Source organism: Camelina sativa, chromosome 5, assembly GCF_000633955.1.
Source record: "Camelina sativa cultivar DH55 chromosome 5, Cs, whole genome shotgun sequence".
In the NCBI taxonomy this organism is placed as follows: domain Eukaryota; kingdom Viridiplantae; phylum Streptophyta; class Magnoliopsida; order Brassicales; family Brassicaceae; genus Camelina; species Camelina sativa.
The window spans coordinates 22,942,627-22,955,996 of NC_025689.1; the positions used below are offsets into that span (position 1 = coordinate 22,942,627).

At 35.0% G+C, this 13,370-nt stretch overlaps 3 protein-coding genes and 1 long non-coding RNA gene across 9 annotated transcripts; 2 read left to right on the forward strand and 2 right to left on the reverse strand.

Moving 5' to 3' along the window:
- Positions 478–3,690, reverse strand: LOC104787435. 3 transcript variants are annotated; one of them, XR_767927.2, is made up of 5 exons: positions 3,440–3,690; positions 2,925–2,975; positions 2,709–2,795; positions 2,518–2,595; positions 478–2,156 (listed from the first exon to the last, which is right to left on the reverse strand). It is a non-coding gene; the product is annotated as an uncharacterized LOC104787435 (long non-coding RNA). The 3 variants fall into 3 exon arrangements; XR_767926.2 differs by having other exon boundaries at positions 2,518–2,621; XR_767929.2 differs by lacking the exon at positions 2,518–2,595 and having other exon boundaries at positions 3,440–3,688.
- Positions 5,133–6,296, reverse strand: LOC104787436. Of its 2 annotated transcripts, none has more exons than XM_010513019.2 (3): positions 6,158–6,296; positions 5,801–5,952; positions 5,133–5,549 (listed from the first exon to the last, which is right to left on the reverse strand). In XM_010513019.2, the coding sequence occupies exons 2-3, from the start codon at positions 5,946–5,948 to the stop codon at positions 5,386–5,388; spliced, it is 312 nt and encodes a 103-aa protein (XP_010511321.1). In that variant the 5' UTR covers positions 5,949–5,952; positions 6,158–6,296; the 3' UTR covers positions 5,133–5,385. The 2 variants fall into 2 exon arrangements, with proteins under 2 accessions (XP_010511321.1, XP_010511320.1); XM_010513018.2 differs by having other exon boundaries at positions 6,166–6,294.
- Positions 6,694–9,605, forward strand: LOC104787438 (aspartic proteinase A1-like). Of its 2 annotated transcripts, XM_010513024.1 has the most exons (12): positions 6,694–6,783; positions 7,018–7,382; positions 7,474–7,534; positions 7,618–7,712; positions 7,805–8,086; positions 8,264–8,303; positions 8,392–8,456; positions 8,532–8,645; positions 8,733–8,791; positions 8,854–9,112; positions 9,198–9,286; positions 9,374–9,605. In XM_010513024.1, the coding sequence occupies exons 2-12, from the start codon at positions 7,029–7,031 to the stop codon at positions 9,456–9,458; spliced, it is 1,503 nt and encodes a 500-aa protein (XP_010511326.1). In that variant the 5' UTR covers positions 6,694–6,783; positions 7,018–7,028; the 3' UTR covers positions 9,459–9,605. The 2 variants fall into 2 exon arrangements, with proteins under 2 accessions (XP_010511326.1, XP_010511325.1); XM_010513023.1 differs by lacking the exons at positions 9,198–9,286; positions 9,374–9,605 and having other exon boundaries at positions 8,733–8,785; positions 8,853–8,982.
- On the forward strand, positions 6,734–12,889 carry LOC104787437 (aspartic proteinase-like). 2 transcript variants are annotated; one of them, XM_019246007.1, is made up of 12 exons: positions 6,734–6,783; positions 10,336–10,726; positions 10,817–10,877; positions 10,965–11,059; positions 11,148–11,429; positions 11,606–11,645; positions 11,732–11,796; positions 11,862–11,975; positions 12,061–12,113; positions 12,182–12,437; positions 12,534–12,622; positions 12,703–12,851. In XM_019246007.1, exons 2-12 carry the CDS (start codon positions 10,343–10,345, stop codon positions 12,785–12,787), a joined length of 1,524 nt encoding a protein of 507 aa, XP_019101552.1. In that variant the 5' UTR covers positions 6,734–6,783; positions 10,336–10,342; the 3' UTR covers positions 12,788–12,851. The 2 variants fall into 2 exon arrangements, with proteins under 2 accessions (XP_019101552.1, XP_010511323.1); XM_010513021.2 differs by lacking the exon at positions 6,734–6,783 and adding an exon at positions 10,128–10,221 and having other exon boundaries at positions 12,703–12,889.

The following is a 13,370-nucleotide window of genomic DNA, read 5'->3' on the forward strand; positions in this document are numbered from 1 at the left end:
ACCATGGAGTACCGGTAGAAACAACAAACCGAGCAGGTAGATAACCTGATTACAAAATCGATTTGTTTTGTTAAACTAAGAAGCTTCTTTTTCTCATTACTCAAATCTTTCAAAGTGATAAAAAGCTTTGATTTTTTTTTGTTCTTTTTCTGATTAATATGGTGGATGTTATGACAGTATGCGTGTTTAGTTTTGTGCTATGTTGCGAGATATATTTTTTTGATAATTTTTTTTAGTAGAAATATAATATGTAATAAATCATATTGTTTAAAATCATTATTACATCAAACAAATGTTTGCCAAGCATTTTTGAAGAAATTGTTTGGCATCAAGTGGCATTTTGACATCAAACCAGTGTGTGCTTAGCATTTTTGATTAAGTTGTTTGGCATCAAGTGGCATTTTGAGGGAACACCATGTCTTATATGATTGTAGAGCAATTATTTGTCTAAACCAAAGTTTGTTAAGCGAAATCTAATGTATCAAAGTCATCGTATATAAACTAAAATTACAATCAAGATAAAAAAAAAAATCGGTTTCACTTTGACTACCATATATTTTATGTGAAACAAACCAAACATTTCAAAAGGAAAAAAAAAAAAAAAAACAAAATCATTTTAAACCAAACTACTTAATCGGTTCAATTCAGAACCGACCGAACCGACCGAAACATATGATGGGGCATATACCTCTAACTGGGTCATATAATCCACTAACTCAAATTTGGTTAATACAATAAAAGAAGGATGTGTTGTTTTCCTTGTGTGACACATCAGCCTCAACATTGAAAACATGACGGCTCTAATTGTTTGTTCTTCTCCTTCACACTATAAGACTCTAATTGTTTGTTCTTCTCCTTCACACTATAAGACTGCTCTTGAATTCAGTTAGAGAGAAGAAACAAAAGAGTCGTCACAAAGTTTTGTCTTCGATGAAACAAACATAAAGAGAAGAAAACACAAGACTCGTGCGGCAAGAGACATGGAAAAAGCATAGGTCATTGTTAAAGAAGCAAAGCAATCTCACCAAATTCACCTTTGATTAATTCGAACAAGAATTTCATTAAAATCTACAGATCCTGAAATCAAATTCTCAGGTCATCGAGAACTCTTTGGAAGAAGAGACGAGGTTAAAAATTAGGATAGGGAATAAATTTGAAAAGATAGAATAGAGAGAGAGAGAAGGAGAGAGAGAGAGACGCATTGTAATGACCCTCACCCAGAGGTAAATTGCAAAATAAAAACTCTAAGCCTAAAGACCAAGAAAGGAAGCCAACAAGGAGAGAAGAAAATTTGATGAAGAAAAGTCCAAGAAAATCTGGACGGATCGAGAAATGTCCGAGTTGTCCGAGGATGTCCGAAGGACCGAGAGTTGTCCAAGAAGCTACCGGGAATTGCCAAGAAAGTCCGATAGTTGCCGAGAGTGCCGAGACGCATCGAGAATTGTCGAGAGCTGACCGACGATCGACCGAGAGACGCGAACCGAACCAACAAGAAAATCTTCCTTCACCAAAAATCAACTAAGTCAAGTGAAAGTGGAGATTATTTTAATCAAAGAAGAGTTAGTGGAATTTGTGGAAGGATTAAACAAATCAAGAAGGAGTTAGTGGAGATAGTGGAAGGATTAAACAATTCAAGGTGGATTAGTGGAGATTAAACAATGTTTTAGTGGCCAAGTGTTAATGTTAAACACACACAAGTGTTAACAACATGCACTAAGAAGAAGAAGAGAACCTCATGCATTGGCCATCTCCACCGCCCAAGTCCTCTATAAATAAGGTCTCACCTCTCTCATTTCGCAAAAAACACAAAAGGGGTAAGGAGAGAAAATTGAGAGAGAAAGTGAGCGAGAGAGAAAAGAGAGAAGGGTGGACGAGTTCGCGAAAGAGAAGGAGAGAAGAAAAGAAGAATCAAGACAAGACTATCGACCGCAAGTTGAATCGATAAGGAAATCGATTTCAACCAAAGAGAAGATCCGAGTGTGCCGCGAGAGAAGTTTCTTCTAACTGGGTCATATAATCCACTAACTCAAATTTGGTTAATGAATCTGTGTCGACGTGAGTTTTAGCTCATGCTCCCGTTGATTCTCACCGTCCGTATCTTGATTTTCACCAAAAGAAAAAAATAATTCTAAGGATGACATCTTTTAGGTAATACCCTGCATTCATACCATAGTGAAATTACTTGTTGTTTTCGATTTTGTTTATTACTCTAGCCAAAAATAAATAGGCATGTAGTCCTCAAGTCTAACTTCCATATGTTCAATAAGTAAGGGCCCAACATATCTACTGCTAATAAGGAAATGGAATATCAAAAGGACATTCACTATCAAAATCAAGAGTGGTATTGAATCAATAAATCGAGAATAATTAATGAAAGAGTTTGTGTTCCAGTAAATAACCTAGATTTTTAAAAATGAACTGCGCAAGCCAGAATGAACAATGGTGGAGAAACACTAACACATGACTCAAATTTCTATAAAAACTAATATCAGTTTTAATAAAGAAAACTAAAATTACCTGCAACCTCAAACACTATATAACACCATCTTCCATCTATTGAAGTATTGTGGTTGTCTACATCTTGACACATCAAATCTTAGAGCAAGTGCAACAAAAAATACCTAAATGAGATTACTGACAAGATCACAACAACAACCAAAATCAAATTAATTTTATTTGGTGTGTACTTCTGAGGCAAGTTTACTAACCTTTATTGGAGCATCAAAGGATTTGGCAACACTAACCATAACCGGAGTGAAGAAAACCCAGAATATATCATAGAAAAATAGTCCTGCCTGGAAGTCATGTTAAACAAACACCGAAATGAATAAGACATCTTCGATAACTTGAAAGTCTTGATTGGTCTTATCATCTAATCATTCCAAATAAATTTCAATAATAACATTCAAAGATGCGATTCTTACCAAAAGGATGACACCAGTCTTGAATGATCCAAGAGAGAGCATCTCAATTCCCTGTATTGGCCACACGATTAAAAAAGAAAAATAAGTCACACTCAACAACAGTAACGACTATCATCATAAACCAACTATCATCAGAAACATAATTCCCATTGACGCATTATGTCGAACAACATAAGCTCACATATATATTTTTTCAATACAAATATCGAAAACAAAGCAATGTTAGAAAGGAACAAACAATTGGTCGAGTTATAACTAAAAGCTCATAGGAGTACAACATCAAACATCTAACATCCAAGGTAGGCTTTAATTTTTATGACATACTCTCTAAAATTGAACCCCCAAGTTCTTAGTCTATAGACTCAGTTTGACAAATTAGGTTTTATGACATCCAAGGTAGGCTTTTAATCGAGCGAAAACATATTAGGTTTTCAAATTGGCACAACAGAAAAATCCTTTCGTAAACGAAGCCACATAAGAGTCTGTGGCGCAAGAGAGAATATAAGAAGTTGTACCTTATCTCGGCGAGGAATCAATCAAGAGTTCTAGTGATAGCGTGTTGTAGAGACAGAGAGAGTGTATTAAAACAATACAAAGATCCGGCGTGAAGCTTCCATCGAGTATTGAATTTGATGGATAGAAAGAAGAAGAAGAAATCGAGCATATCGGACCATGGTACAAACGGCAAAGAAGAAGGAAGAACTCGAGGAATTGCTAAAACGCTCTCTTTTGTTTCACTTTTGCTTTGTCCACCTAACAAAAAAAAAGCTGATGTGTATTAATTGTTTTAATATGATAGGTTACTGATTTTAAATGATGGGTCAAGCTATGCTTCAATGTTGAAGCTGATGTGTCAGATGAGAAAGCAACGCATCCTTCTTTTATTGTATTGATTCTGAAAGTTCATGATTTAAGTGTTCCAAATTTGAAAGTTCAGGATTTTGTTTACATTTTTCCCTATTATTAATCAATACTAGTATAATTGCAGCATTTTTTGCTCAAAAATATGTTTTTGGAAACATTTACCATTGAATTCTATTAATTGTTTATATTCATATCCAAACAAGTTTAGTAAACTCTATCTACTATTCTTATAACTAAACATAATTAAAATATTTTAAATATCTATATATATAATATTTAACAATTAATATAGATATTTAGAAGATTTATCCCAGATTAAAAAAAAATTATTCTCCTATCATGTCTTTTTGATTTTATTTAAATGTAGTGAATCAACATATAATACATAAAATTAACAAAAAGTTAAAAATAAATCTTTTCTGCATATATTGTGATTTGAATTTTTTTAAACGAACATATATTACTCAATTAATATAAAAAGTGTGTGTCTAACAAACATATATACTAAATTTACCGTATATAATAAATTATAAAACTTTAAGAAGTTTATAATTTATAACTAATATATTTTGACTTAATAAAAAGTTTAAAATTATGAATATTTATACATATTAAATTTTCAAAATAACATAAACAAGTTATAATACATGGCGGGTTATATGACATGACAAGATTGAATTAATTAATAATACTAAAAAATAAAATATCACTAATAAAATATCACAATACCGGTTAAATCCTCATTTTACTATTTTAATAATATCAATATAAAATATGTTGAATCAAACTAATTTAATTAAGATTGTATAAAGCAAAAATTGTTGTGCGGTATATCGCGGGTCATAATCTAGTTATTGATATAAATATGCAACATAACATGAGAACGTCAAAGCATTAACTTACCTTTCTTAACATGTATCTTTGACCCCATAGCTTGCAGTATTCACTTGGTTAGGTTTTATTCCCTGTGAGACTGGCACTTTGAAATTGTAAGGATTGGAAATGGCCCTTTCCCAACATTGAACTACCACAGGCTGATGTTGTTGCATTCTATTGCGATAACTTATATCCTGTCAATATATCACTGAAATCCTAGCTCTTCGCTCACAATCAAAACATATTGATGTCGATTATAACAATGCTTGAGATTAAGTAGCTCTAGGTTTGTTGGTGATCAAACTCCTACTCATCTTCTACTGGCAGGTATCTCCACGAAGTCATTGCTTCAATATTCTTTTTGCGAGCTTTGCTTCAAGCTAAAGCTCAAGCTAGGTGTGGATATATAACAACCATGACTAGTTTGAGGGGAAAGTTCGACCAAACCAATAACTTAATCAAAAAGTCTTCCCTTGACAACAAAATCTTTATAAAGTTGAAGACTAACATCGAAAGAGAAAAGAGTATCCAATTATGCTACAGTCATCAACAAAAACAAGAAAATTAAGGAACATTGGATATTGTAAGTGTCGACACTGAAAAAGGCACACTATTATTTCTAATGGAAACAAAGGGTGACAATTCATGTATTGCAATTTGCAACCGAATGTACAAAAGATGAGATCCATACACATCATAGATAAAGCAAGAAACTGATGGTTTAAGGGAGTGAAGCTTGAGGGGTTTTGATGTGATCATAGGCAGCAATGTTTTGTGGTTCACATTCAGGGCTGAAGAGACGGACAAGCATCGCAGTTGATGTGCTCACAGACACAGCACCACACCCCGCCCACCGTAAACTCCTTGGCACTGTGATCCTAGGACCTACACATTTCACATAGATGGCACGAGACAACATTTGCTATTATAACGATTTCTATCTTAGATTTGTCTCAACTATTCTATGTTCCTAGGAATCTTAAATCCACGAAAACAAACCAGCCCCGAGAATCAAGCCATGGCAAATAGGTACAAGGCAAAACCATTTGCTTCCCAAAACGTCTAAAAATCCAATCTTTTCACCACACAAATCTAACTATTCAATGATAAGACAGACAAGAGAGAAATATTATTACCATAGTGAAGTCTGCAGAGAACCCAGAAACCAATAGCTCCACCAACAGTGAAAATGGCAGCAGTTTGTCTCATCAGTCTTGAACATGGCTTAGCATCTGATCTCATTAGATCTCCCTCTGACCATCCTAACTTCTGCCTTAACGCCATTTCTCTATATAATCAACAACAAAACAAAAACCTCAAACTTGAGTATAAGAAAAACGAAAAGTCTCGATTTTGTGATAAAGATGTTTACTCAAGCATTTCATCGAACAGTTAAAAGGACAACTTCAAAAATTACATATCGACACAATAACTCTCTAGTTTTTGGATTCAAGCAAGTCGAAAGGACATTAAAATTGGATGACTTTGCGTACATAAATACCAGAATCAGGGGGATCTCAGTCGTTCCGGTGATGAGTAGTGCTCTTTCTGTAGCTGTGTCGCCGGAAAGCCTGACGGAAGAAGATGAAGAGAATCAGAGAAAGCTAACCAGCGTAACTTCGTGTCTAAATTAGGCCGATATGAGAAGCCCAATAAGTGTTAAACTATCTTAATGGGCCGGTCTTAATAATGGTCGGTTCCACGTGATACACGGTTTACAACAATAAGATGTTTGAGTTAAATATAACTTCAGTTAATATAAAAAAACAAATTCTGGAAAAAAAACCTTCCAAAGAGTTTTTTTTTCCAACTACAAAAATTGATTATAAGATAAACTAAAAAAAAAAAAATTAATAACTAAAATATTTTATCTTTTGAAAGTAGATAGAAGAGAACCAAATGGTTTAAATTTCCTTTCTTTGTTATCACCGTATGGTTCACGTTTAAAAAAATAAAAAATAAAAACAATCTTTCATTTTCACTAGACCAAGAAAATATCTACACGATAACAAATAAGAAGAGAGTGTATGATAAAACAAAAAAACCCAAAATTATTAGTAACTAAAGGATTTGCTCTTCCTCATAGAGAAGTTCAGGCCAGGCCTTTTTTCCTCTTCAGGTTTGTTTTTCCATGACTCTTTAAAGTTTTAAATCCAATCTCTCTTTCAGTTTTGGTCTCTCTCTGTGTTACTACTATACATGGCTTGATTCCTTACTGTTTCCTTTCAACATCTTAAATTTACTTTTTAAGTTGCTTCAAGAACTGATGAGTTCTAGTAAGTTAAGTTTATGAAATCCAGAACGAGAAACGAGATACCAATGATTCTTTCCACTGTGAAATTGATGATGACAGGATATATAAAGATGGTTTCCTCTGAAGCACGAAACAAACTTATCCATCAAGCCACTTGTTTCTGTCTGTTAGCAATCTTGCTTCATCCAACAACCTCCAGTGATCTGTTTCGTGTTGGTCTGAAGAAGAGACGGCTTGAGCTCGATGATGTAAGAGCCAGCAGAGTTATCCGGAAGCTGAAATATTCACAACATCCCACAGTAGGAGGTGATTCTAGTGACCAAAACCAGGTGATTCTTAAAAACTTCTTGGATGCTCAATACTACGGAGTTATTGGAATTGGAACGCCTTCGCAGGAATTTGAAGTTATATTCGATACTGGAAGTTCCAATCTCTGGGTTCCATCTTCAAAATGCTACTTCTCTGTGAGTTTCCTGAACTTTGTGCTTTACACAGTCTCTGCTTTGGCGTATGTTGTCTCTTCTTGACTGTCTTGTATATGTTTGTGTTATTCAGCTTGCTTGCTATCTCCATCCCAAGTACAAGTCAACGAAATCCAAAACATACACCAAGAATGGTAATATTGAATGTTTTTAATAGTCTATTACCAACCATATAGCCAAATATCTTGTTATCTTTAAATCACATTTTGAGTAACAGGAAAGACGTGTACAATAACTTATGGGTCGGGGTCGATCTCTGGCTTCTTTAGTGAGGACAATGTGAAAGTTGGTGATCTTGTAGTTAAGAATCAGGTTTGGATTTGTGTTTTTCCCTTCTAAACTCATCTGGGTTGTAATGAAATCACATTTTCATTACATTTCAATCTTCCCCAAAAAAATTTCAGGAGTTTATCGAAGCTACAAGCGAAGGGAGTCTCTCTTTTCTCCTTGGAAAGTTTGATGGTCTACTCGGGTTAGGATTTCAGGAGATATCAGTCGGGAATGCGGTCCCAGTTTGGTACAACATGGTGGATCAAGGACTAGTTAAGGAGAAAGTTTTCTCATTCTGGCTAAACCGTGACACGGAAGCTGAAGTTGGAGGTGAGATTGTGTTTGGCGGTGTTGATCCGGCCCACTTCAAAGGCCACCACACTTATGTCCCTGTCACTAGAAAAGGCTATTGGCAGGTGAGAAGACACCACTTGGTCAATATCTCTTCTCTTATGATGGTGTAACGAACTATAAGTTTCCAAATTAAAACGAGTTGGTAAATACTCGGTAGGCGCATGTCCCTTATATATTAGTGTTGATCTTGTCACTTTTTTGATGTGGGATTTTAACGTAAGTTTTTTCATGTTATTCAGTTTAACATGGGCGATATCTTTGTTGGTACCAACTCAACTGGTAAATCTAGCTTATCAGCTAAATTACATATATATGCTGAATGTTTTAGTCATGTGCGGGTCATGAAATTGTAAACTATCTTGCGTAGGTTTTTGTGAGCAAGGTTGTGCAGCAATTATGGACTCAGGAACTTCACTTCTTGCTGGACCAACTGTAAGAAAAAAAATTGTTTTTAATCTCTAAACTTGACATCATATTTTGTCTACTAAAGATTAATCTCCATTTCAGACTGTGATCACGCAAATTAACCATGCGATTGGCGCTGAGGGCATTGTAAGCGCGGAGTGCAAGGGTGTTGTCTCTCAATACGGAGAAATGATATGGGATCTGTTAGTAACAAAGGTAAAATGTTATCATCTGTTTTGCACATTACACTCTTCATCAGTATAACATTCTTATCTATCAGAAAATTTATATGTTTACATGCAGGTGCTACCTCGTCAAGTGTGTAAAGAGCTTGGTCTCTGCGTTTTCGGACAAGAGTATGTGAGAAATCTTCTAAGAAAAACAAACTACACATGGCTATTAAATCAATCTTGATGTGTGCAGGACGGACGGGAATAAAAACAGTGGTGGAGAAAGAGAGATCATCACTTCTATGTGAAGTTTGTGAGATGACTGTTGTTTGGGTTCAAACAAAACTGAAACTGAATGAAACCAAAGAGAAAGCGTTTGAATACGTAAACCAGCTTTGTGAGAGCCTTCCAAGTCCCGCAGGTGAATCAATTATCGACTGCAATAACATCGAAAACATGCCAAATGTTACATTCACAATTGGAGGCAACCCCTTCTCTCTCACACCTCAACAAGTTAAGATAAAGACTTATATACCTTACACTTTGCTAAGAAGTGTTCATATATTAATAGTCTATTTGCTGCTTTTGAATGTTTTAGTACATTCTCAAAACTGGAGTAGGCTATGCAGAGATGTGCATAAGCGGGTTTTCGGCTTACGATTTGCCTCCACCGACTGGTCCTCTCTGGTAAGCTGGGATGATTTCTACAGAATTTTTTTCCATTTTTGGTTTAAGATTCTTTTGAGGTCAAGACTGTCTCTTAATTATATACAGGATTATTGGGGATGTCTTTATGGGAGCCTACCACACCGTTTTTGACTCAGAAAATCTGCAAATCGGAATCGCAGAAGCTACATAAACTTATGTACACCAGTTTATCTATGTATGGTTATCCGCATATATAAGTACGTTATGTACCGATGACTCCATGTAATAATCTCTATCAGAAGTTTTAAGATAATATAGTTACGTACGTTCCTATAATGTTATAAAAAAAAATTCATCAGTCTTTAAATGTAATATTGATACAACTAAGAGTTTATATCACGTATGGAATAATATCATCAATCTTCCAAACCCGTTTATGATCCCTAAAATGGTTCAGACCTCATTGCACAAACTAGAATCATAATAACAATTTTGGATATATATACTTGCTAAAATTTACAAACCTAACATGGGAAAAAGTTTGCTATATAAACAAGACAGGTCAAACATTACAAACTGAATCCATAAGCGCAACATGAAAAAAGAATCTGAAAAGCAAAAAAAAAACAAATCCATTTTTTTTTGTTTTTGGTTGTGGTTCCTAGTACTTGGTGAGAAGAACGATGATTTTAGCAATAGCAATAAGAAGAACGATGATATACCATAAATTTATTATTTAAAAAAAAAAGAAAAAAAAAAACATTTTATCTTTTAATAATAGATGAGGACAAAATGAAAATCTAGTTCGACCCCAAAAAAACCAATGATTTTCACTGAACAAAGAAAAATATCTACAGGATAATGAATGAGAGAGACAATGTATGAGAAAAAAAAAAAAATCAGTAACTAAGGATTTGCTCCTCCGATCATAGTCTGCCGTCTGGCGTGGCTTTTTTCCTCTCCAGTCTACTCAGGTTTGTTTTTCCTTGACTCTTTTAAATCCAACATCTCTTTCACTTTTGATCTCTCTGTGTTATAAGTTACTAACTAAGTCTAATTTAAGTTAAATATTTTGTTGATGATGACAGGATAAAGATGGTTTCCTCTGAAGCACGAAACAAACTTATCCATCAAGCCACTTGTTTTTGTCTCTTAGCAATCTTGCTTCATCCAACAACCTCCACCAATCTGTTTCGTGTTGGTCTGAAGAAGAGACAGCTTGAGCTTGAAGATATAAGAGCCAGCAGAGTGATCAGTAAGCTGAAATATTCACATTCACAACATCCCTCAGATTACCAGTCTTTAGCTACTTTAGGAGGTGGTTTTAGTGACCAAGATCATCAGGTGATTCTTAAAAACTACTTGAACGCCCAATACTATGGAGTTATTGGAATCGGAACGCCTCCACAAGAATTCAAAGTTCTATTCGATACCGGAAGTTCCAATCTCTGGGTTCCATCTTCAAAATGCTACTTATCCGTGAGTTGTTGAACATTATGCTTAGGACAGTCTCGCATTTGGCGTATATTGTCTCGTCTTGACTGTCTTGTCTATGTTTGTGTTCTTCAGCTGACTTGTTATCTCCATCCCAAGTACAAGTCCACCAAATCCAAAACATACACCAAGAATGGCATGTAATTTCTATTGAATATTTTTAATAATCTATTAGAACCATATAGCCAATCTCATCATCTTTGAATCACATTTTGAGTAACAGGAAAGCCCGGTACGATAAAATATGGGTCAGGGTCGATGTCTGGCTTCTTTAGCGAGGATAACGTGAAAGTTGGTGATCTTGTAGTCAAGAATCAGGTTTGGATTTGTGTTTTCTAAACTCATCTCTGGTTCGTAATGAAATCACATTTGCATTACACTTAAATTTTCCGTAAAAACAAATCAGGAGTTTATTGAAGCTACACGCGAAAGGAGTCTCACTTATCTCCTAGCAAAGTTTGATGGTCTACTCGGGTTAGGATTTCAGGAGATATCAGTCGGAAATGCGGTCCCAGTTTGGTACAACATGATGGGTCAAGGACTAGTGAGGGAGAAGGTTTTCTCATTCTGGCTAAACCGTGATACGGAAGCTGAAATTGGAGGTGAGATTGTTTTTGGCGGTGTTGATCCAGCCCACTTTAAAGGCAACCACACCTATGTCCCTGTCACTAGAAAAGGCTTTTGGCAGGTGAGAAGACATTACTCTTATGATTTAGACATATGGTGTAACGAGCTATAAGTTTCCAGATTTTAAAAAGTTGATAAATACATGGTAGGCGCATGCCCCTTATATATTAGTGTTGGTCTTGTCACACTTTTGATGTGGGGTCCTAACCTAACATTGGGAATTTTCATGTTTTTCAGTTTAACATGGGCGATATCTTTGTTAGTAACAACTCAACTGGTAAAACTATAGCTCATCAGCTAAATTACATATTCTGAATGTTTTAGTCCTGTGCGGGTCATGATATCGTAAACTATCCTGCGTAGGTTTTTGTGAGCAAGGTTGTGCTGCAATTATGTACTCAGGAACTTCACTAATTGCTGGACCAACAGTAAGAAAAACATTGCTTTTAGTTCTTAAATTTAAAAGCATATTTTTAACTTATCTTTAAATTAGACCGTGATTGCACAAATAAACCACGCAATTGGCGCTAAGGGAGTTGTAAGCGCGGAGTGCAATGAAATTATCTCTCAATATGGAGAAATGATATGGGATCTGTTAGTATCAAAGGTAAAATGTTCTAGTCAGTTTTGTAGATTATACTTCATTACATAGCATTCTTATCAATCAGAAAATTTCTGATGTTTACTTGAAGGTGTCGCGTCGTCAAGTGTGTAAAGAGCTCGGACTCTGCGTTTTCCGACAAGAGTATGTGAGCAATATTCAAAGAAAACTAAACTACACATCGGTATTAAAATAGATCTTGATGTGTGCAGCACCGGAATAAAAACAGTTGTGGAGAAAGAAAGATCATCAGCTCTATGTAAAGTTTGTGAGATGGTTGTTGTTTGGATTCATACAAAACTGAAAATGAATGAAACCAAAGAGAAAGTGTTTGAATACGTATACCAGCTTTGTGAGAGCCATCTCAGTCCCGCAGGCGAGGCAGTTTTCGACTGCAATAACATCGAAAACATGCCAAATGTTACATTTACAATTGGAGGCAACCCCTTCTCTCTCACCCCTCAACAGGTTTAAAAAAACAGACTTCAACTATATTTTACCTAAAAAAATATGCTAAGAAGTGTTTCTATATCAATAGTCTATTTGTTGTTTTGATTGTTTTAGTACATTCTCAAAACTCGAGTTGGCCATACTGAGATGTGCATAAGCGGGTTTGCCGGTTATGACTTGCCTTCACCGACTGGTCCTCTCTGGTAAGCTGAGATTATTTCTACAGGTTTTATTTCTATTTAGTGTTAAGTGTTCTAATGCCAATACTGTCGTGTCTATACAGGATTATTGGGGATGTCTTTATGGGAGCCTACCACACCGTATTCGATTCAGGCAATCTTCAAATCGGAATAGCAGTAGCTACATAAACTTATGTACACCAGTTTATCTATCTATGATATATTATCCGCATAAGTACATTGTGTGTATCAATGACTCAATCAGAACTTTTAAAATTATATTTTTCATCACTCCTTTAGATTCAAACCTCATTGCACAAACTAAATCATAACAATGTGGGAAACTTGCTAGAATTTACAAACCTAACATAGCAAAAAGTTTGCTATATAAACAATAGAGATTAAACATTATACAAACTGAATCCATAAACAAAAAAAATCTGAAAAGCAACGTTAATTGTTGAAAAAACAAAATAACAACTTATAAAAGAAATTAAAAGAAAAAAAAAAAGTAAAAGAAAAAAAAGAACGGATCCAGTGTTTTGTTATGGTTGTTGTGTTCCTACTTGGTGAGAACGAAGATAGCATATACCAGTCCAGGGATGAAACCCAAGAACGTTAGAAGCAAAGAGAGCCAAAATTCCAACTGCAAACGTATATACAAAAAAAGAGAACAAAAACAAAAAATAATTACCATTAGTGGCAAATGTTACATAGAATATTTATGAGTTATGAAATGAAAAAAAAAAAAAAAAAAAAAACAAAATTACCC